The 25,141-nt window shown below is 42.4% G+C and overlaps 1 protein-coding gene across 1 annotated transcript in view; it reads left to right on the top strand.

Moving 5' to 3' along the window:
* The window catches only part of LOC121920924 (cAMP-specific 3',5'-cyclic phosphodiesterase 4B-like), a 130,845-nt gene that overhangs the window by 66,497 nt on the left and 39,207 nt on the right, over window positions 1-25,141 (top strand). Inside the window, exon 2 of the mRNA XM_042448221.1 lies at window positions 16,559-16,741. Within this exon, the coding sequence (XP_042304155.1) occupies window positions 16,700-16,741 (42 nt within the window). The 5' untranslated portion in view covers window positions 16,559-16,699. The remainder of the gene's footprint in view (window positions 1-16,558; window positions 16,742-25,141) is intronic.

Below are 25,141 nucleotides of genomic sequence, written 5' to 3'. Positions count from 1 at the left end.
GAGATAGTCTGGAGAAATAGAATGGTTTCCAATTGGCATGGGGGGGGGGCAGGCAAGGATACATTTTTTCAACCTCTCTGTATACATTGTACACTGAACTTAGCATATGGTGAACATAGTATACCACTAGGAGAAAATAGCAAAGACATGCAATGACTATTGAAGAAAATGGATAGGCAGGGCTACACTTGAACATTAAGAAAACAAAAAAGTAAATAATGAATATATTTAAATAGTTAAAGATTTTTCATATCTTGGCTCAGTCATAAATCAGAACAGAGATTGTAAACAGATTATAAGAATAGGACTTGGAAGGGCAGCTGTGAAGGACCTAGGTAAGATCATCAAGATTAAAGATACAGTCGGCCCTTCTTATACACGGATTTTTTTATATACGGATTTAAGCATCCACGGTTTGAAAATGTTCCAAAAAAGGATAAATTTCAAATATCAAACCTTGATTTTCCATTTTTTAAATAAGGGACACCATTTTGCTATGTCATGTTTAATGGGACTTGAGCATCCATGGATTTTGTTATCTAGGGGGGGATCTTGAAGTCAAATCCCAGCCTATAACAAAGTACGAATAATTTGTGCCATCATACGTATTTCCTATTTCTATGTATGAATGTAAAAGCTGGACAATGAAGAAAACTGACAGGAAGAAAATTAAAACATTTGATAGATATGCTGGATACGTTGGAGTGCTAAAAAGACAAATGAATGGATCCTAGAGTAAACCAGGCCTGAACTCTCCCTAGAAGCCAAGATGACTAAACTGAGGCTGTTGTACTTTGGCCAGATTATGACAATACAATGATGCTTGGCAAGGAAGAAGGCAGTAGGGAAAGAAGAAGAACACATTACAGGTGAATGGGCTCAAAACAAGGAAGCCATGGGCCTGAGTTTGCGAGATCTGAGCAGGACTATCTTTGGGATCACTCATTTATAGGATCATCATAAGTGGAAGTCGATGGTAGTTTACAACAACAACGTGCAGATGCAAATAAGAAATTATTTTTTATGATTTAACAAATTACAACACATCTCAACTGTATGTGGAAGATGGTGACCAGGTAACCTGCATGGCTCCTGAGTCTGGTACCCAGGTGCTGAACTGTGGGTGTGGGACTGCAAGACTCCTGATTCCCCCTTCTCATAGCTCTTTTGCTTTTAAACCAGGCTTGGCTTGCATAGTCCTTCAAACAGATGACACCTTCAGAAAGTGGAATTGCCCTTCCAATAGAGGACTGCCCTTTGTAAAAGACACATTGCACCCTACACATGGATGAGGCATCTGAGAGGTGAGGCAGTGGCTATGGGGAAACCTTGCTGGGTGGGTGGGTGTAAAGAATGGCAGTCTCTAGTGCTCTGCTGCCTGAAGCAATTGCTTTATTCTTTCCTAATGGAGAAACTGACTTTGAATTTTGTCACCATCCTGAAGATCAGCACTTTCTTTTTCTCCATAGAGTCGTTGCCTTGTAAGGGAGGAAGAGTAAATTAGTACACTGGGTGGGATATGATGCAGCCCTGGTTTTGTAGGTAGGGATGGGGTGCTCTGGATCATCTTACTGAAATAGCAGGAGTCTTTGAAGGGAGATTTCATTCCAAGACCACATTCATATTCAGTTTTATTACTTTGCTGTATCTGTATCAGTGGGTTTTGGTGAAAATCTGCCTTGGCCTTCCGGGGCTCTCTGGGAATCAGATGCTGAGATAATAAGAAGCTGACATGTTTCTGCTGAAGAATATACCCAGTTGTGCCTAACAGACTTATTGCAGGGAACAAGTCTGCCAACGCAAATCTCCCCCACTCTACTTTCAACACCCACAGACAAAATTTTGAACAGTGCTCACTTCAAATGTAAAAAAAATAAAGAGAGGAATTCATGCAGAAGCAACTGTGAAAAGCTCTGTGTGGGATTTACCGTGCCTGGGAGGTGGAGAAACCACGTAGAATCAGGAGATAATCCAGTGCTGCTGGAATCAGAATATTACGGTTAAAGAGCAAAGAACAGGAACCTGCTTTTTAGAGCTGGGTCTCATATAAAGGAGTGTCAGCATGCTGTACTGGTTTAAGCATTGGACTTTGACTCTAGAGACCAGGGTTCGATTCCCACTCAGCTGTGATGAAACTTGACCTTGGGCAAGTCACTTGCTCTCAGCCTCATGGGAAGACAAGGGCAAACCTCCTCTGAACAAATCTTGCCCAAAAAAACCACATGATACATTCGCTTTAAGATTGTCATAACTCAGAAATTACTTGTAGGCACAACACACACACACACATAGATATAAAGGCAGGAGATAAAGCACTGCCCTGATCTTGAGAAAAGTTACATTTTTGGATTAAAACCCCCAGTAGCCATGTTGACTGGAGGATTCTAGGACTTACAGACTAAAAATGTAATTTGTCCTAGCATCATTTCAACTGTTAACAGCTCTGCTGAGGTCCTGCAAATGCAGAGCTATGGCTTTGATTGAGTCTATCCACCTGTAATATGGTCTTCCCCCCTCTTGCTTTCCACTGTATCAAGCATCTATCAACTTTTCCAGTGTGTCATGCCATCTTATCATATGTCCAAAGTATAATAATCTCAGGGCCCGAACAGACAGGCCAAAATAAAGCTGCTTCGGGTCACTTTGGAGGTATGCTGTTTAAATTAAGTGTCTTAAGAGGCCAGAAGCTCCGCCAAAGCTGCGCTCTAGTCCTTAGTTCTAGTCAAGAGTTCAGGCTTGATTTGCCCTAGGATGCATTTGTCTTTTTTGGCAGTCCATGGTACCCTCATTTCAAATGAGTTGATTATCTTCCTGTCAGCTTTTTTCACTCTCCAGTTTTCACAGTCATACATGGAAATTGGAAATACGATGGCATAGACAATCCTAACTTTAATATTCAGTGGTATATCTTTACACTTGAGGGTCTTATTTAGTTCCTTCATAGCTGCCCTTCCAACTCTTAGTCTTGCACTGATTTCTTGAATATGCCTACTTTTTGATTTATGAGGAGTGTAGGTATACAAAATCTTAAGCTATTTCATTGTCTTCATTATCCAGTTTAAAGTTATGTGAATCATCTGTGGTCATTGTTTTTGTTTTGTTCTTCTCAATGTTCAGCTGTAACCCTGCTTTATCCTGCCAAAAAAGACAAATAACTTTCTTCCTTGATTTTCCTTAATAGTTCTTCCAGGGCTTTGAAATTTTCTACTAGGTACAGTACTTGACCTATCAGGTGCCTAGAAATCCCATGATTCTGTAGGACGGAGCCATAGCAGTTAAAGTAGTTATCACACTTCTGTGGTGTAATAAATATACATTTAAGGTTTCTTTGAGCCTGAGACTGGTATGTTTTGTGTTTCTGCTGTTGATCTTTGCGTTAGACTTCTCACTTATTCAGTATCTTGTTCTGTGGTCATCAGATTCCTCACTTGTTCTCTGGTCTTTCTGGTTTTCACCTCTAATGCTAATTGCTGTTCACTTCTGATTTTTTCAAAGACTGTAAGCTGTGGCTCAGCTCTGACATCAATTACCATGTCCTAGCAACAAAAGAACAATACCCTTGGCAAGTCATTGTACTTATGGAATGGCATACGGACTCCCTTGTGTGGGGTTTTACCCATCTGTTTTAGATGTGTTTTTATACACTTTGTCTGAATTTTATTGTTAGCTGTCTTGAGTAAAATGTTCAGCAGAAAGGTCAAAATATCAATTTACTAACTAAATAATTTGTGTTCAATTTATAAGATGTGGTTATATGCTGAATTGCATCATGTTCTGTGTGCAAAGGGATCTTGTAGCACCTTTGAGACTGTGTGAAAGAGGTTGCAGCATAACCTTTTGTAGACTTGTCTATTTTTTCCAATGCAAATCTATGAAAGTTTATTCTATAACATCTTTTGCTCAGGTGGTTTCAAAGGTGCTACAATACAGTATTGTTTTGCATACTGATATTCCCGAGTAGCATGGCTATATATCTGAATCATTTTCTGTGGTCTGTAATGGTGAAGTAGTTAAAAAAATTTTTTTAATACTTTTGAGATCTTGAGAACACTTCCTCAGGATCAGTGACCCAAAAGGTTTAGGGAATGAGGAGAAGAAAAAAAAAGGCCAAAAATCATTTAAGAGGTCTTTTTGCATGTACCAGATGTAGCATATTTGTACATAAATACCTGTACACTTACACAGTTAAGCAGCTATGTTTGCGTATATAAAATATATTATACTGTTTAATTGTTCCATTGCCATTAAGCAAGGTTTGATGCCCATATGAAAACCACTTGGGGTGTAATCTAAAACCAAAAGGATTTTCTATCACCTACAGAAGAACTGAACTTCTGTTTCCCTGAACCACTAAGGAGTAGAATTAGTACTACTACATCAACTAAATTGAATCTCCAACTTTGCTAATATGAAAACAAACAACCCAAACCTTTTCTTTGTTTCTCTTTCATGCTATCCTGGAAGTCCATTTATTTCCTCCAAGATGATGGTCAGATCTTTGATCTGTGTATTCTCAGCCTGTGTGTTCTCAGAAAAGGAGAGCAGCCACTGATCTTTCATCTTAACACGTGCCTCACAGTCAGTGCTCCTCTCTCAGCCTCCTCTGTTTACAAGTTTCCCCACTTATGGTTCATTGTTCTATTTTAATCTCTGTTTCAATTTAATCTTTGTTGCTCCTTATTTTTCTGCTCTTTGTTCAGTGCCACTTGCACACAAGCTTTTTTGTTTTCCTAGCTATTCACACACTGATATTCTTGCAAACAGGCTAGTAAAATGTGGGCTAGACTCTGCAGATTATCACACGGGAGGAAAGCGTCCTTCTCCCATGCTTAATTCATGTTAGTTGCATGATTGGGGGGGGGAGATTATCAACCCCACCCACACGTTTCTCATTCTTCTACTGTCTGTAAACAGTAATGGACCCATTGTTGGGTATTAATGAGAACTCTAATGATGGATCCATTACTATTTACAGATGGTAGAAGAACGAGATAAGCACATGGGGGTGTGATAATCTTCCCCACACTAATAACATGAATTAAACACAGGAGAAAGACGCTTTACTCTCCCTTGTGATAATCTTAAATGTAACTATTAGGTGGATTTGTAATTGGTTGACTGGCCAAACCCAAACGGTGCTCAGCAATGACTCCTCTTCACCTGGAGAGAAGCGACTGGTGGGGTGCCACAGGGTTTTGTCCTGGGCCCAGTGCTATTCAACATTTTTATCAATGACTTGGATGACGGAATAGAGGGCATGCTTATCAAATTTTCCGATGACCCCAAATTAGGAGAAGTAGCTAATACCCAAAAGGACAGGATCAAAATTCACAATGATTTTAATGGGTTAGAAACCTGGGCCAAAGCTAACAAAATGAATTTCAGCATGTAGAAATATAAGATACTGCACTTAGGTAGAAGAAATGAAATGCATAGACAAGGGATGGGGGACACCTGGCTTAACAAGACTGCATGTGAAAGAGATCCAAGGAGTTCTAGAACATGAATCAACAGGGTAATGTGGCAGCTAAAAAGGCCAGTGCTATTTTAGGCTGCATCAATAGAAGTATAGTGTCTAAATCAAGGGAAGTAATAGTGCCACTCTATTCTGCTCTGGTCACCTGGAACAATACTGTGTCCAGGTCTCGGCACCACAATTCAAAAAGGATATTGAGAAGCTGGAGTGTGTCCAGAGGAAGGTAACCAAAATGGAGAAGAGTCTGGAAACCATAAAGACCTATGAAGAGAGACTTGGGGTATGTTTAGCTTGGAGAAGACATGGTTAAGACGTAATATGATAGCCCTGTTTAAGTATTTGAAGGGATGTCATATTGAGGATGGGGCAAGCTTGTTTTCTGCTGTACCACAGAATAGGACACGGAACAATAGATGCAAGCTACAGGAAAAGAGATTCCACCTCAACATTAAGAGGAACTTTTAGACACCAAGGGCTGCTCTACAGTCGAAGACACTCCCTCAGAATGTGGTGGAGTCTCCTCCTTTGGAGGTCTTTACACAGAAGCTGGATGGCCATTTCTCAGGGGTGCTTTGATTGTGAGTTCCTGCATAGCAGGGGGTTGGACTGAATGGCCCTTGTGGTTTCTTCCAACTCCATGATTCTATGATGGAATCTCAGTTGCAGAAGTAGTTGTCTGGCAAGGAAGGTGAACCCTGGCCCTGTAGGCCTAATTTGACCTATGGATCTGGCCCAGGAATGGTCTAGGAAATATCTTATCTCCTCCAGAAGACCCATCCCTTGAGTTGGGGAGACTAGGAACCCTGTCATTACCTCTGATCACTGACCAGAGAAAGCAATGCGACCCTTACTTGCATTCCAAATTGGGAGGGCAGAGGAAGTGTGTGTGCACATATGTCCCTTGAAGTCATCTGTCAACTTATGGCAACCTCATGGATTCCTAGGATTTTCTTAGGGAAGGAATACTCAGAGGTGGTTTTGCTCATTCCTTCCTCTAAAATATACCCTATAACAGTGATGGCGAACCTATGGCACGTGTGCCAGAGGTGGCACTCTGAGCCCTCTCTGTGGGCACACATGCTGTAGCCCTAGCACAGTTTGCCAGAGTTTCTTACTAGAAAGCCAGAGGGACGTGGCACTTTGCAATAAATAAGTGGGGTCTGGGTTGCAATTTGGGCACTCGGTCTGTAAAAGGTTCACCATCACTGCCTTATATCATCTGGTATTTGCTGATGGTCTTCCATCTAAGTACTAACCAGGGTTGCCCCGGCTTAGCTTCCAATATCAGATGGGATCTGGTGCCTTTAGGGTAGTGGAAAACTGTCACTATTATCTTGAACCATGTATCAGGGATAATAATGGTGCTCTCTCACTCTAAATTTAAGAGGCACTGCCTCTATGGGCCACTGGTTGATCCTTTCTTAAATAATGTAAATTTGTGAATAAGCCCTAAGATCACATGGATCTATTATAGTAGAGAAAAATTTGCCAGAACTGTATAAGCTGAGTTCCTCTGTAGGTTATAAATTCACTCCCTCATTCTGTGCCAGTGAAGTCATTCATTGTGTCATTTCTCTACTGATGCAAACAGTCTTCATGGGCAGGGAATCTTCATTGGGACCATGGGGAGGAGGGAAGCACTAGTCAATACCATTTTGAAACTGACAAGGCACATGGTGAAAAGGTTATGGGCCAACCTTAACCATAGCTTTCATTTGCAACACAATTGCTTCTTGCAATTAACATCATGTTTAGTATTGTCCTTAGTAATCAATTCATTTTTCTGTGTTTGCTAGTGAGTTGTCATGAATGTCGGCTTTTCTGTTTTGTCTTGTCTAATGGAACCACTCAACCTACTTTTCATTTCTTTCTTTCTTCTTTTAGTAAGTGGACTGCTAGTTGGTACATGGGGAAAATTCAACTCAGCAAGATCCGTGTGCAGAAACCTTCCATTTGGCTGAAAATTTTCCTGTCTTGAAATGTAGCTAGAAATTATTCTTCTATAGCCCAGATGACTTGCTGCTCCACAGCAAAGACCCTTTGAACTAAATACATTGCTAAATCTTATTAACCCCATAAAAGGCACTATTTTCTCATACTGCTGTGAACAGAGGCATTCCAGATTTCCTTACATCTAACTTTGAATTCATGGTCTCCTGTAACAGAAATGAAATTACTGGTGCAAGATTCCAGCATAATTTTCATATACTGTAATCACAAACAGTTTTATTAATATTTATTCACCACCCCCATAGGAAAAGATCTCAGGATGTCTTACAAATAGCATTTAAGCTGATCAAACAGTTTAAATACAGTAAAATAATTTCAATAAGATAAAAAAATTAAATATCATAAAGAATTAAAATGTATTTACGGTAAATGTTTTTAAACCTGTGTGTGTATTTGGGTTGAATTAATGAGCCCAAAGGTCTTGATGAACAGCCAAGCAGGGGATGTGGGGAGTACAGATCATACCAGGTGATAGCAAAAGTGGGGTGAGTGCTTTTTTGGTGACTGCTTTCCAAAAATTGAATAGTGAGGTGAGGTGCAGTGGGTGGAGGAAAGAGGCAATTGAGACCAGTGTCTCTCCACTCTGCCCACTGAACCTGGAACTGGCATGTGTGCAGGAAGTGCGAGAGGTGAGATGGCCAGAGGAAGGTGGGAACTGCCTTCTTGCAGCTGCCATCAGCATGTGAGGTTGACAACTCCTCATTCTGCCCATGGAGCCTGGAAGACATGGGACCTCCCAATGTAATGATGATGGTGGTGGTGACTGCTTTCCTTTCTTGCATCCAGTTAACCATAGCCCTGCTTCTTCTTTGGCATATTGGTGCCTCCTCTGCTCCTGAGCTAGCAAACCTGCAAGGAAACATACAAAGGAGTCAGCTGCAGGAGGAAGATGTGTCACAACAAGCTGTAGGTTAAGCCCCAGCCCGGTGTCCGGGGCCCATGGCAGAGCCCCTTCACTTTCGATGAGCAAAAATGGGAGGGAAGGGATTTGGGTTTGAGGAGAAGGAAAGAAAGGCTCTGTCACTGTCATCATAGCCTGGTCTGGCTGCAGTGGTAGCTCTGGCGTCTCCTAGTTTTTGGTGATGCCAGCCCAGGAGGCAAGGAGGCACCAACAAGAGCTACGTGCATGTGCTCACCTGGATTCAGCAGCTGTCACTCCTCCATTGTTGACTTGTCTCTTCTCTCCATTGGCCAGAAAAGTGGAGTGAGTATCTGCTTGTGAATGCTGTGTTGCCTGGGGAAAAGGAGGTGTGCTTTAAACTAAAGTGGCTGGGGAAGATGAGAGAGGGAAAGTGCAAGGTGGAGCTCGCATCATTCTGATGCAGGGGGCTAAAGAAGGTAGTCACTGAGGGCAACTCCTTCTTTGTCGCTTTGGTAAGTGCATTGATCGCAGCCAGGCTAGACCTGCAAGGAGCCAGCAAGATGCCCTCCTCAGAGCTTACCACTGTCACTTTCTCCTCCTTGTGCTTTGTGATCCGGCTTCAGTGAGTAGAAATATCTTTCTGCTTTCTCATTCCACACACTGAGCAGCCTCTCTCCCACATGCGCTCTTGTGGGTCTGGTGTTCCTTCAAGCCATTTGCAACTTATGGGAATGCTGAGGACAAATCTCTCACAGGGTTTTCTTGTGAGAAGGTTTTTTTTCCCCAGAATAGGTTTGTCATTGGCTTCCTATGAGACTGAGAATGTGATTTGCCCAAGGCCACCTTGGGGATCTGAACCCACATCTCCTCGAATTCTGGTATGGGAAGAAGTCAGCGGGGGGGGGGGGGTGACACCATGATTTATTGCACCAGGTGACACCGAACCTAGTGACATCGCTGTAGCCAGGTTTCAACTTGGCACCTAAATGTCATGAGTGTTGGTGCCAGTTTGGCTTCCAGAGAGAGGGCATTCCACAGTTAGGGTACCATGGTGAGAAGGCCTTCTTTCATGTCTTTACATGGCGTATTGATGTCCCTGGTAGGGCAGCAGTCCCAATTCTTGGGCAAGTGCATATGAGTACTAGCAGGTTATTTGGGAATAACGTTACCTTATAGTAGCATGTGTAGTTTAAGTTTCTTTCACTGTTTGGCCCTGTTCCTGTAAAAAATTCTTGTATGCCCATTGTCACCTTTGTGTAAAGAGGGAGATCTGTCCATCCCATCAGCCACATTTGTCCCTTGATAAGCGCAGTTTCTCTTCTGCAGTGGGGAGCGTTTAGTTTGTTTTTAAGCTAAATTGTGCTACCAACATGCCTTCTTTTAATTCCCACTTATTCTTGCAAATCACAGAGGCAGCAAACTCAGCAGCCACATTGCCAAAACCTGGCAATTCTGGGGGGGGGGGGGGTATTATTTTTTGTACAAAAACCCCCCCCGTCAGTACTGGGGGGGGATGCGGGGAAAAATACCCAAAAAAAAAAATTTTTTTCACCCCCCCCCCCCCCCCCCCGCACCAGTGTAAGATGCCGGCGCTTGCCATGAAGCATGCCCTAGCTGTTCATTGGAAGTTCAGTTAACCGTGCAAGTGTACAATGTTTTCATAGATGTCAATCAGACTGAATTCAATGGTACTTTCGCCAGGTAATTTGAAACAGAATTGGAGCTGGAAATGTTCAAGGGAGCCTCTCTATGTGGTAACCTTGAAGGGTTTAAGGACTTATTTGTGTAGAGAAAAAAGGCTAAGGGATATAACGGAGGATTATAAATTTATTCATTGTGCAGTGTAGAATGGGGGAAGGTCTTTCTATGTACCCCTCGCACTTCTCAATGTAGCACCATTTGAAGGACCTATATGGTAGGAAATTCGTGGTAGATGACTTCTCATCATCATCATCATCATCATCCCACTTTTTTCCTGATGTAGATCACAGCAAATTTAAAACCATACCACTTAAAAACAATACAAAAATATTTTTAAATTACATAAATATATATGATTTACAAAAACATTAAACAGTTTATAAAGTAAAAAACATTAAAATAATAAAATGCATTTTAAAAATATCTATACAAACCTTAAACACTAAATTGCACAGCATTTAAAAGCCCATCAGTATGAAAAAGGTTGATAGCACAAAAATATTTTTATCTACTGCCAGAAGGAGAGCAGGGATATTCCAAACTTTGGGTGCAACCACTGAGATGTCCCTCTCATTTGTTCCCACCAAATGAGCCTGAGGACAGAGAGAATAGCCTCTCCATATGATCACAGAAGTCTAAGTGGCTCATAAAGGGAGATGTGATCCCACAAATAACCTGGACCCAAGCCATATAGTTGCCACTGACTGAAGGGTGATATGTTCCTCATTCGTGGCTTAGGGCTTCCAAATGGAATCCTGTGTCATGAAAGGGGTAGTGAAAAAAGATAGTGAAGGCTAGAGACATCAGCTAGAGGTATATGTATAATTTTTGACAATGCAGGGGAAATATTTATGGCCTAGCCCTAAGTTTAATCATGTTGGCTTTAAATGAAGTCCAGCTGGATCCAGGGAGACTTGCATTTCCAAGGATGTATGTTCAACTGCATCCACACAACAGAAATCATTCAGTTTGACACCACTTTAACTGCAATGCTCAATGCTGTGGAATTCTGGGAATTGCAATTTATTGTGGCACTAGAGCTCTCTAACAGAGAAAGCTAAATGTCTCACAAACTACAATTCCCAGAATTCCCTAGAATTGAGTCATGACACTTAAAGTGATCTCTAACTGGATTATTTCTGCAGTGGGGATGCATCTTTCTTTTCTTTTCTTTTCTTTCTTTGCTTTTGGCCAGTGTTCCCAACAAGTCTCGAAGTGTTTTACCAAAATCCAAAATCCCTGGAATTCCCCAATATTTATTATTATTATTCAGTCAAAATCCCCGGAAAGAAATTAATTACATTCCCTGGATTCCGGAGAATTCCTCGGAAATTGGCAATGCTGCCCTTGGCACTAAGGTACTCTGTCCCATCCCTACCCCTAATCCCCATGCTTTTTCATTTCATAGAATGATAATAAAAAGACCCATCCCTCAAAAAAAATAAAAAAAATAAAAGAAAAGAAAAGAAAAGAAAGAAAAGAAAAAAGGAAGGTGTGCATTCTATCATATACCAGCCCTGTATGTATGCTGAAAGTTGTCCATCCCCGACTGAAGTGTTTGTTCACTTCAGTTTCTAGGGACTTTATCACATGGGGGGAAATTGATGGTTTAAATGGTGATTATCCTGTGAAAATCATGCAAATGAAACATGATTAACATTTTCACACACAGCATGATAAAAGAGCCATTATCATGGGAATAACCAGGCAATAAACAGCAGCAAATTATTCACCGAATTTTCCCGTGAATGTTTTGTTGCTGTTTATTGCCTGGCTATTCATGTGATAATATCTTTTTAATTGCTTTTCGTTGTGATGTCATGTGAAAACCTTTATTGCGATTGCAGGATTTTCACAGGATATTCCTGGGATAATTGCACTTTAATTGCAACACTGTGTGAAAACCTTAATCGCAAATGTGTGATTTTCACAGGATAACTATAATTTATATTTCCAATTGTCCTCATGTGATTAAGTCCCAGGTTTTGATCCCAGCATCTGAGGAGTTGAGACTTTGCAAAGCCTTACATTCAAGACTTCAAACTAGGGTTATCAAGCAGCATCACTTTAGAACTGAACTGAGGTTTTGTGGGGGATGAACTAAGTTAAATGGGGCATGCAAAGGAGCTGTAAAGTGCTTCACAGAACATGTAATAAAATGTACGGAATGTGCTGCCACAAGTTGTGATAGCTGTTACCTTAGGGCCCTTACAGGCAGGCCAAAATAAAGCTGCTTCAGGCCACTTTGGAGGTATGCTGTTTAAATGATGCATGTGTTCTAAGAGTCTGGAAGCCGCGCCAAAGCCACACTCCAGTCCTTAGGAGCCACAACTATGGGGCAGCAGCAGTATGGGTCATGGATCCAGAACACCGCTCACCAATGTATCATGAGCACTGGTAATGTATGGGAGTTCCCATATGGGCAGGCATATTATGTCACCCAGATGGAGTCTGACACTTTGCCAGCATTCCTTGTAATGGGGTCACCCTGGACACTGGCCAGCCAATTCTCTTCCTGTCATCTCTGGGGTCTGGACTGGGCCGGAGTGGGGTTCATTGATCAACAGTAGGGTTGGTCGATGCCTGGGCCCATGCTTTTGGCCAACTTTGTTTTCAGGGTTGTTTTCACAACAATAAAGTTGAGGCCTTTTTCCTCCACCTGGTTGTTGTGTGTGATCTTTCATGCCTTACAACCTCACTCCTGTATCAACATATAGCCTACAGCTTCTGGTATTAATTGGTAGTCACCTATCCAAGAACTAACAAGGGCTGATCCTGGTTAGCTTCTAAGATCATCCCTCCCTAAAATACAAAACCCAGGATTACATAGGAGAGAACCATGACAGTTAAAGTGGAAGGAGAGTGCTAGAACTGTGTAGTATGAAAGGGCCCTGGATTAAGAGACCTCAGGGGGTTGGATTAGGCCTGAGGGGAAGAGCTTTCCCCCCCTGTTGTAAACATAGATACATTAGCATTTCATTCATTTATAAGCACGGCTACATCTTGTGAAGTTACTTGTGTTTTTCTTCTTTCTTTGGAGCTCCAGGCAGATACTGGTTAGCCTTTCTCTGCCTGTTTCGGTGACCTGTGTTCCTGCCACTGGATCTGTTTTGCCCTCCAGTTCTTATGATCTGCTGGTGCTTAAACCTAAAAATCTTCACAAATTCTGACTGCCTTTCTTCAGGGAATATGAGCCTGCTGTGAACACAGTTTGTTTGACATGCTCTCTTTCCCTTACTCTCAATATAGCACTGAGCTGATCAGGAGGCAAGCTGGCACTCCACCTTCTGGACACATGTACAGCAATGTGTAGATCTCCTATGGAAAGATTGTCTGTCTTTTACAACAGTGTGTACCAACTTAGCCTCCTTTTAGAATCCCACTATATTTATTTCAGAGACTTCCCCCAGGACTTAATATAAAGAGAACAAGAGGCTCTGATGGGAATATGGTAAACCTGAATGAAATCCAAGTTTCAGTCCCTGGCATCTGTACAGTTGGACCTTCCAATCTGCAGACATCGGGTACACAAAACTGATCATTCAGAGACCATCATGCCCCGTATTATTAAATGGTTGAGGCGTGAAAGTGGATACACTGAAGCATGCATATTCACATTGCCATCATTTAATAATAGTATGTGGTATGTTTATTTGCTTTTATTTGCATCCATGGGGTGTCCCAGAACCCACAGATCCGAAAAGCCAACTGTACTCTAAAAGAAGAAGGCTTCGTGCAGAATCCTAGAGAGACATTGGGAAAAACAATATTAGGCTAGATGGACAAGTTAAGGCTCTTAAGAATATCGAGGAATATTCTTATGGTGATGGAAGGAATGTTTCAGGGAGTACATCATGGAGGAAGCAGGGTGGCCAAATTCCAAACAAACCATCTTGTTCTTTTAAATAGTTGAATGAAAGGAATTTTAGCTTGTGTTGTTCTTAGGGCAGAGTTGTGCTGCTGATTATCTGTTGCCATGTGAGCTAAACTTGCTGTCACTCTTTCTTTCACACAACCATTAAACACACAAAAACCCTGACCTCTTTTTCATGTAGTCATCTTTACCTATGCAGAGATAATGGTTGTGTGACAGGGGCTGAGCAGCAACGAGAGTAAAAAATGAGAATATCTTTAAAGCTGAAGAAAGACAATGGAGTGTCAGGGTTTCTCACGCATAACATCTTTTCTTTGTGGTGGTCGTGGTGGTTTCCTCAGACATGTACATCACTGATTGTTTTACACTACTTGGTGACTCTCAGCTGAATGTGTAAATTGACTCTTCTGAGAAGTGTTTTGTGTTGAGGTGAAATGAGATGTGATGCTTTTTTTGAATGAACCATTAAGGTGATGGATGCGTCTCTGTGAACTGGCCCATTGGAGTCTGTGGTGATATGGATTTCTGTGTTGTTGATTTTTTAAACGTGTGTTTATTAGAGAAATTAATCTTAAAATAGGATTACGTTTGTGTTAATATGGCTTATATCCAGACTATCTGACCTGCTGACATTTTACGATTTACAGAGGAAGGCTTTCTCTTGGTCCCACCACCATCACAGGCTGTGGGCGGGGTCAGCGCGGCGGGTTGCATGATGGGAGCTGTAGTTTCCTCCAGCCCTCCAACACGTGGGTAACAAACTTACTCTAGTCCATAGATGCTGCAACAATGGTGCCCTTTATTGGCAACAGATAAGTAACAAGGTCCTACAGACCAACAATTCTATCTTTAAACAAACTAATAAACTTGTTCCTCTATGCCTGGTCCGGGGTGGAATCTTCAGGTCTCGGAGACCAGTGAGTTCTTTTTATAGTCTTGGGTTCTTCCTCCCGAATGCTTCTCCAGGGGCTCCCGGTCTGACTTTTCCCAGTCCTGAGGTTCGGGCCCCTGCTCTCAACGCCTGCCTTTGCTATCCCACCATTCACTCACCAAACAAGCAGTCTCCACCTTTCCCCAGCCGTCGTCCTTTGACAAAGGGAAGTCACCCTCCTCTCTTGGGTCTCTTAGCTTCAGAGACTCATGAGGTCCTGGGGGTCTAGGGCTTGGTTTGGTTTGTAGAGATACGGGCCTTCCAACCCGCTGAGGGCTATGGACTACCCTAGCTGTCCCTAGCTCGACCGCCTCCCCACGTCCGCCTCTTCCGCGTCTGTCCCCTCTCCCCGCGCACAGCTGTTCCTCTCTCTTTATTCCTCTCTATGGCTCCACCTCCTTTTCTTCTCGCCCCTCCCCTGGGCTCTTTCCTCTGGGTCCTTCCACCTGATCGCTCTCTCCTTCCCCAACTCTCTCCGCATTCACCCCTACCTTACTACACAGGCTCACTTAGTTGAGGACACAAGAGAGAGCCTTCTTGGTGGCTGCTCCAACTTCTGGAACTCTTCCACTGGCCCCTTCCCTGCTTTCTTTTTGCTGGCAGGCAAAGACCTTTTCATTTAAGCAAGCTTTTAATAGGTAAACAGGGGAGCTTCTGACTTGGGTGTGTGTTTTGTTTACTTTTGTATATTTCAAATGGTTTTATATTGTTCATATATGGGGTTATAATTTTTTTTAATTAATGGGTTTTTTAAGGTGATTATCTTTGGAAGCTGCCTTGGGTCTCTCTCTGGGAGAAAGGCGACATACAAAATAAATTAAATAAATAAACAATGGGGTAAAGTCTCATGGGGTAATGGTTTGTGCTCTGCAGATGACTATGACTCTGCAGATCAGGGTTCAAATCCCAGCTCAGCCATGTAAACCCAACAGATGACCCTGGGCAAGTCATACTGTCTCAGCCTTAGAGGATGTCAATGGCAAACCCCCTCTGAAGAAACCTTGCAAGAAAACCCCATGATAGCATTGCCTTTGGGGTACTGTACATTGGAAATGATTTGGCACAACAACAACAACAATCTGTTTGGAGCAGAAGGAGAGCATCAAATGTTGGCCAAAGGGATGCCACACAAAATAAGGCTAGGTGGATGCAGCCAGAAAGAATGAGAGACATGAGTCTGTCAAAGTTAGGAATTAGAGTTAGTAAAGGGGGGGGGATTTAATAATGTGTTTGGTTGAATTCAGGCATAGCAATAGCAATAGCATTTACATTTCTATACTGCTTAGTAATGAACTCAGCAACCTCTAAGTGGTTTACAGTATGTAAGCCAATTCCCCCAACAAGCCGGGCACTCATTCTACTGACCTACAAAAGGATGGAAGGCTGAGTCAGCCTTGGAGCCCTGAGATCAAATGCACAACCTTGTGGCTACAGTGCCAAAATTTAACCACTGCACCACCAGGGCTCCCTGGTGTCCAGGGTTCAAGGGTGCTGGTGTCCAGTTGTGGGATTAAAGGAAGAGAGCGTCTCAGACAGGAAAAACAAGGATTTCTGGAAAGTCCCCTCAAATAGTGTGGCACTGATGGGATGAGTGGGGGTCCCCGCATATGGTTTCATAGTGATGGGATAAGCAGAGTCTTCACAGAGGCCTTTACAGGTTTTTACCTTTCCGATTTACCCCTGCTTCTGTTCTTTCTTCTTCAGGTGTCTGCTGGAATTGGCACATTACTTTGCTCAGTTCCCTGGCCCTACCCAGAGAGTCAGCAGCTCTTATGGCTGCTGGCTGGTGAACTCAGAAAGCTGCAGAAGGAAAGGAACTCAAAGCCCGCCAAGCTGGAGGGGGATATGAAGAAAAGCCACAGTGGCCTTGCGGTGCCTGCGGATGAGGTGAGAAGAGAGGCAGCTGCCCCAAGTGGGTGTTGTATTTTTGAATATGTCACCATGTACAGAACATTGTTAGCCTTTGATGTTTCTCTTCCTAGTTCTGAAGAAGTGGTTAAAGTGGTATAATGCCTATGTTATAGGACTGCACAGATGCAGTCTCAGTTCTCTATTGAAGCATGTGTGCTTACTTGTGAAAACTGAAGTAAGGGAAGTTTGCAGCAGTGAGGTAAGACTACTTTTTTTCCAGTTTTGCAACCTAAATGACAGGTGATAGTGGGGCCCATTACCTCTCACAAAGTTCCAGGCAGAGTTTCTTTGATAAAATGTTTATAAAGCATCACTTGGACATTTATCCACTTGACTATTTCTTCTAACCTTACCAATAATGGTGAAATGGAACTGCTTTGGGTTTTTCAATTTGTTTTTTTTTAAGGACAAATTTATTCTGTGAATTGGGAAGGAAGAAATTTAATGATGATGTCTCAGATGCTACCCAATGGTTGGTTTCTGCTGTGAATGTCCAGAACATTTCCCCTTCCTAGAACTCAATACTGAAGAAGTGGACATACAATTGATATGAAGGCAGGAAATAGATCCAGAATGGCTCTGCTACTCTAAAACTATTACATCTGTCATTTTCTGTCATGAAGGAATTAAAATAGCCACCGTGGATTCCATTTGGGGAGAAAGACTGGATACAAGTGTAATGCATGCATACAACATAGATAAAATGTGAGAACTGTCTTGATTGCACTTTGGAATAAGAAACGACCAGATGGAGGGTTATGTGTAGATATATCAGAGGCAGCATTCATTTCTGAGTGTTTTTGCTGATGGAACTGAGAAAACGTTTGGGCTAGCATCCCATAATATAACATAGAACTTGATAAAGGTTGAGCAATGACTATATTCCATGTGTTCAAATAATGCAAATGTGGTAATACCATCATTCGGGAATGACACTTTGGTTGTTTATTTTGGAGCTCTCCAAAACTGAGATTCCTGCTCCTTATGAGGCTTTTTGCAACTATATCCCTTTTTAAAAGTTCCCCAACAAATCTGTTTTCCTCTGCTTTCATTTTAATCATTAATAAAAGAAGCATGGGGGGGGGGGGTTCTTGGGGTCCGGACCCCCCCTTCCGTTAGGTAAAATGAATGGTGTGTGCTGCTGCGCCACCACACCCAAGCCCCATTATAATGGTGACACTTAGTCTGGACCCCCCCCCTTCCCAAAATCCTGGCTACGTCCCTGGAAGCATATTAGAGTGCTGTAGGTTTGGAACACATTTGACAGTGAATTTACCACCATTTACTTATGTTTAATGGAAGAAGATAATTGTCATGTCTTGAAGGCCAGCCAGGGGCAAGGTAATAAGCAAAGTCTGTTAGAGGTGAGACAGACCCAGTCATGTACAGAGGCTTACCAGCCAGTTACAGTTCTCAGAGTCAGGCAGTCCATGTCAGTAGGGTACAGCAAGAAAGCCAATGCATTAGTCCAAGGAAATGTAGCCAGTTTACAGTGCAAACTCCAAAGTTCTTTGGAAACACAAGCCAGGCATCAAGAGACTAGAGTGTCGCACCCTCCTGAATGATCAGCAACAACCTCCTGAGGGAGTGGCTGGATTATATATAGCTTTGCAGCCTCTTGAGCTGTTGCCCGATTAATGAGCATTTCCTATATAAATGCTCCCTGCATCTCAAATACACTCTCTCTCATCTATGTTCAATTGCAGTAGGTATTATTAGGTCCATGTCATTGTGTTGTGGCTGCTGGGGAGTGTCACTGTTTGTCTCGGGAACAGGCATGTCCCTCTATCCTTCTGTTTCCTTATTTATGTCAGTCTGAACCTAGTTCCTAGGAACGAGGCATGATACTAAGGGAGACATGGGATTCTTCCCATTCTGTTCCCCTGTAATAATCCTCTCTTCTAAAAATACACATTTAATACATCAGCTGTTTTTACAGGTGTGCTGTTTATACTCACAAAGAGATCATTGACTCATAAGATAATATACTTGGTTTGCATTATGAACTGGCATTTTTCCTGTTTGTTTGCAGGACTGAATAACCCATTATTATTTGTGAGTACATCACAGATAGGGAGGGCTGAAGTTTATGAGATGTATTGTTTTCCCAGTTAGCAAATCTGGTGTATCCAATGAAGGGTGCAGCTGGTTGGCTGGCTGCAAGCAGCTCTTTCAAACACTTGGTTGGTGCTCTTTCCACCCTCAGATCTACTGTTCTGTCTTCCAGTGAATCAGAATGGTTCTATAATGTGCGCTTGGACATTGAGCAGGGGCTGTCTGTTATCACCAGCAACTTTTTTGTGAATGGTTACTTTATTTGTCTAGGGTGTCTGTACTTTGATTTCCCTCTGTCCTCATTGTTCCCCATCTTCCCTGTGGGTATATCAGCCTGTAGGTCTTGGCACTTTTTTAATTTGGTAAAGTAGACAGTAGTGCACAAATCTTTATGATGTAAAGCTTTAAAATAGCCATTAGACCAGGGCTAGAAAGCCTAGGGGTCCAGGAGCCATTTTTCCATCACCCGGGAACCACTGGGGGCCATCCTACTCCTCTCCAAAACAGGAAGGAGCCAGAAGCTGACACTGATTTTTGTTGTTGTTGCTGAAAGAAGGTAATTTGAGTGTGTGCCTTGTTTTAGAAAAGGGTCATACTGTTTTAAAGGCTTTTGGATTCTCCTTTTTCTAAAACAAATTGGTGTTTGATAGAGGGCAGCAGAGGCTGCATACATTTCTTTGAGGTGACATGATTTCCATCTTGTGTTAGACTTTGTTTAATCTTTAATGCAGGGAGCTACTCTGTTTTCTGATCCAAACTGAAAGTGACCGTAGTCTCTGGCTGAAATCTGAAGTGGGGGCAGAATGACCTAAGCTCCAAACTTTTCCAGGTTGAAAGCAGAGAGGGGAAAGCATTTTTGGAGCTCAGATTCTCAATAAAAGTACCTGTTTTGCCTCTCCCAAGACATGGTGCAAACAAGAAAAATAGCCCCTTGCTTTGAAATTTGCACACTAGTGTGTGTCTTTAAAGGAATGAAGTTTGCATAATGTAAAGACTAACAGCTAAAAAGGGATGCAACAGCTGAAAATATGCAGAAGTATAGTACACTTTAAGAAATGTTAAGTGCAAAGATACATCTTTAATAATTAATAATTTGTTTTATTTAATATCAGAAAAATTGGTATGGATGTCCATACACCAATAAAAAACAAAAACAAAATTTAGACACGAACAAAGGATGGGATGAAAATACAGGATGCATTTGGAGAAATGTAGAGAGCTTTTCACATCTCTGCTTGAATTATGTTCACCACTGTTTGTAATTTTCCTTATAGCCGGATGGTTCAATAATAAATGTACCAGGGCTGTCTTTCTTTCTTTCTTTCTTTCTTTCTTTCTTTCTTTCTTTCTTTGGAGTTTATCACATGGGATGGATCCCATGCAAAAATGGGATTTAAAAATCCAGAAAAAATCCACAAAAGCGGGTTGATTTTCAGATACATCAGGGTTAATAAGCAATAATGCGACATTAACCCGAACTGAAAGTTGACAAAGTTTGCTCCTTTTTACTTTTGGGATTTTCTGAAGTAAAAGGAGTGGGTTTTGTCTACTTTCCATTCAGGTTAATGTTGCATTAATGCTCATTAATGCTTACGTCATCTGAAAATCTACCCGCTTTTGTGTTTTTTTAGTTTAAATTCAGTTTCTGCATGGGATCTGCCCCGTGTGATAAACTTCTTTCTTTCTTTCTTTCTTTCTTTCTTTCTTTCTTTCTTTCGACAAGGAAAGAAGGAGGTGATACAGGACTGCCCTCTGCTGTTCCTACTGCAGAAAAGTGTAGACAGTGTCACTGTTGCAAAGCTGCCATGCTATGTATCATTGCACACTTAGGTTGGATTGTTTAACAGCTTCTCTTATGTTTTCCCTTAATTTTGGTGTTTTTTGGCTTCTTCAGATTTCTATGGCTTCCTCATCCTTCTTCAAACAGTGCATTGTGAGAAGGATGAGCATTCCAAGTGTCTCTTGTGCCTTGGAGAAGTTGTGGCCTCATGCCCCTATTGCTCCCATTGTCAGGACTTTACTTCCCAGACTGGTTGCATCTACACTGCCAGACTAAAGTCCCTTCTGTGGGAACAAGCCCTCCATGTCCCGACTCCTCTGGCTGAGCACATGGCTCTTTCCTCAGCTTTGCCAAAAGCCATATAGCCCAACACTCCTTGGACTCTTCTGTACAGCTTTCCATTTGCCAGTCCACCATGGACTTAACTTCTGCCTCAACGAGGCCCACCAAGAGCTTGATATGGTTGATACCATCCTCGGTACTGTCACTCCATACTGAGATGGTCTCAGTATAAACTCACATCTCTGATATCTTGGAGGCTTCTCACATATAGTAGTAGTAGTAGTAGTTGTCTAAGCCCTCTCCAAGACTTGACTGGACCCCGCAGACCCTACCTCCAGGGCAATACCAATCCACTTTGCCATTTGCCTCTATGCAGCTGTTAGATCACAATGATTGCTGGGATAATCATTGTCAGCTTGTCATCTCAGCTTCCTCACGATTGACCATCTCTCATCTGATTCATACCATTCCATCGGCGCTGATGGATGACAGACCTTTTCTGCTTTCCCTGGCCTTCCACAGTACCGAGAGGTTAGAGAAATTTCCATTCAAATAAGCACAAGACTATCCACGGTCCTGACATTCTTCAGCTGCATCCTGGTCTCCTTCACTGGGGCCTAGATGCATGAGGGACACTATATAGGGAGGCTGAGAGGGGTGGAGCTACTGCTAAAAAGCACAGATCATACTGCTTTGAAGTTCTGACCAGTATTGTGCAGGTGCACTACATCCCACATATGTGAGATCACAGATGATCACTCAAAGAAACGTTGGCCTGTTACAGCCAGCCAAAATAAAGCTGTTTCGAGTCACAGTAGAGGTATGGTGTTTCAATGATGCATGCGTCCTAAGAGTCCAGAAGTCACACCAAAGCCACGCTCCAGCCCTAAGCTTAATTTGGCTGTGTAACAGGCCACAGTTACAGCAACCTTAGTATTGGACTAAGATTGGGTAGACCAGAGCTATGGAGGGTTTGTTTTTTGAACTCCAGCTCCCAGAATCCCACAGCCAACTTGGACACAAGGGGAATGAAGAAAGGGATTTTGCTAGTCTATGAGGTTCAAGTTGCCTGTCCATTTATGACATTCATCCCATGAATGTCATGGTTTTCTTAGGCAAGAGATACTCGGAGGAGGTTTGTCAGTTCCTTCCTCTGAAATACAGCCTACAACACCTTATACTCATTGGCAAAGTAGACCCAGTAGACTTTAAATCTCCCCTCAGCCATGAAGTTTACTGGATGATCTTGACTCACTAGTTACAGTATAGCTCAGCCTATCTTAGCTCTTTGGAATGTCATGATGATAAAAAGTGAGAGGAGAGAAAACTATGTGTAGTGAGCTGGGCCTCTTTTGAATGTTATGCAGACATATGCATGTGAGGGCCTAAATACCTAAATACCCTCAAAGTACGAGATGTTGGAAACTAATCAATGTTGTGTGGCTTTTCACTTTTGATTTCTCTTTTCTCTTGGACTTATCTTGGATTTCACTTGGGTTTCTCTTGGATCTTTCTGAATGAATGCATTTCTTTCTTATGGTCATATACCAGCACATTGCACTTTGTGTGGTGGAAAAATCCTCCACTCGGATGCTTATGAGTGCTGCTTTTTTTTTTTTTGGTCTGGGGAAAGACCATTGAGTAAATTTGTGTAATGGTGGTAGTCATTCACAAGCTACCACCTCCTTAACTTTTGATGCTTCTTTTCTTGACTGGGGAACATGTTGTGAGACCCTCTCATACAAGGATAGTGGTCCCCCCAGGAGCAAATCTGCCATCTATCATGGCGGACATGAAACTAAGGGGAGTAGCCTCTTAGCACTACTTATACGGACGCCCTTAGGAGGGCAGGGCTACCACCAAAAACGTTCTACAATATCAATGAATGGATCTCCGTGTGCACAAGACCCAACTGTATGAAGGCACAGATGACCACTTGAAGAAGCATTGTTACTGGTAAGTAACTTTTTCTTCCACTGACTCCTCCATGCTACTTTCTTTTGTTGGAGTATTAGCATCAATGCTTGTTTTGTAGATCTATGTTGTTTTTCCTTGAGAAGAGGAATGACTTTTAGCAGGAACACAGATGTATACACTGTGCCGTGCCGTATGTGGGCTTGCCATATGCGAACTTGAGGTTACATGGACAGCAAGCCCTAATACAATGAATGGGGCCTGTGACCATGGCATGTGCCACACCATGCACTGTGGGGGCATTCCCCATTTAAATGAATGGGGCTTGAGTATACGGCAATTTGTCTTATATGGCAGGGTCCGGAATGGATCCCCTGTATAAGGCAAGGGCAGACTGCATCTCCATGGTCATTTGGTCAGTGTTGCTTGTGAAGAGGTCATTTCCCATACCCTCCCTTTTCTAGCAGTCAATAAAGTTTATTGCCCTTTGTTCTCTGTCCTTTTCCTGTCCTCTCTCACCAAGCTTGGAAGCAGAAACCAGGTTATGCTACTAAAGATGTTTTTTCTTCTTACATACATGAGAGTCAGCTCTAAGGACTCTTCTAGCAAGTATAGATTTCTCTACTGATTAGTTATTTTGTAGAACCTAAATGTAGCAATAAAGTAAGTCAAGTTTTTTACCTACCAATGTATCCTGTTTATTTGCCAGATGCTCAGATCCAGTAGATTTTTACCAAATACCTGTGGAGTACACACTTGTTGCTGCTGCTGCTGCTGCTGCTAAACTTTGTTAATCACAAATAACCAAAACCATAATCAATCTTCTAACAGCTTTTCCCAAAAGGTGGAGGAGACTGCAAGTAGAACTTTTGCTATTTTCTGCATTTGGGTCTTCCCAACCGTTCTGGAACAATAGACCTCTTCTAGCCCCCATGTGGTCCACTTGCTTCTTCTCTGGCTCTTTACCCTTGCCTGGTGTCACATTGTCCAAGCTGCTGCCATCTGTGGCTGGCTATTTATTTATTTATTTAATATCTGTAATGTGTAGCCTTTCTCCCAAAAGGGACCCAAGGCAGCTCACAGATAGAAAAATATTTTGGAAAAAAAAGCAGTACAATAAAAATTCTATAATCTAAAAACAGTATAAAACTATATAAAAATATACAAAACCTAAAAGGCACAACTAAAACACACACCCCACACAAAAGCCACCCTGGCATTAAACACCTGCTTAAATAAAGAAGTCTTAGCTTGCCGATGAAAGGCAAGCAGGAAGGGGGCCAACACAGCCACCTTTGGAAGGACATTCCAGATGGTGGGAATAGCCACCAAGAAGGCTGTCGCTCATGTCCTCACCAAATGAGCCTGGCATGGTGGGACCAAGAGAAAGCCTTCCCCCCAAATCTTTGTGTTCTGGCAGATTCATATGGGGAGATACAGTTCTTCAAATAATCTGGACTAAGCCTCATTTACAAGAGTCTTCCTCCTACACCCCTTTGAATTGCTGCATTACTTGTCTCCCCACCCTTATCACCACAGTAAAATAACATCCAGTCCAACCCCCTGCCATGCAGGAACATCCCCGACAGATAGCCATCCAGCCTCTGTTTAAAGACCTCCAAAGAAGGAGACTCCACCACTCTCCAGGGGAGTGTGTTCCACTGTCAAACAGCCCTTACTGTCACGAAGTTCCTCTTAATGTTGAGATGGAATCTCTTTTCCTGGAGCTTGCATCCATTGCTCCGGGTCCTAGTCTCTAGAGCAGCAGAAAACAAGCTTGTTCCCTCCTCAATATGACATCCCTTCAAATATTTAAACAGAGTGATCGTATCACCTCTTAACCTTCTCTTCTCTAGGCTAAACATCCCCAGCTCCCTAAGGCTTTCCCCATAGGGCATGGTTTCAAGATCCTTCATCATTTTAGTCGCCCTCCTTTGGACACGCTCCAGTTTCTCAATGTCCCTTTTTAAATGTGGTGCCCAAAAGTGGACACAGTATTCCAGGTGGGTCCTGACCAGAGTAGAATAGAGTGGCATTATTACTCCCCTTGATCTAGACACTATACTTCTATTGATGCAGCCTAAAAACGCATTGGCCTTTTTAGCTAATGGGATTTTAAGCTGCATCAAGATGGTCCTCTGACCCATGATACATTGGGTAGCACTTTCTCAGCTTTCCAGCTAAGAGCTTATGTGAGCTGTAAGTGCATTACGTGAACCTTTGGTTATGCAGCCTACCCTTCCTTTCCCCTTCAATCTGGCCACTGCTCAGTTAAATAAATACTATAGCCAGTTCCATAGCCCTTATCAGATGAGTGTGGAACTGGGGGTCTTCTGCACTGGGCG

Source organism: Sceloporus undulatus, chromosome 2 (assembly GCF_019175285.1).
Source record: "Sceloporus undulatus isolate JIND9_A2432 ecotype Alabama chromosome 2, SceUnd_v1.1, whole genome shotgun sequence".
Classification (NCBI taxonomy): domain Eukaryota; kingdom Metazoa; phylum Chordata; class Lepidosauria; order Squamata; family Phrynosomatidae; genus Sceloporus; species Sceloporus undulatus.
Note: the sequence above shows the minus strand (reverse complement) of the source record. Positions and strands in the feature narration are given on the sequence as shown.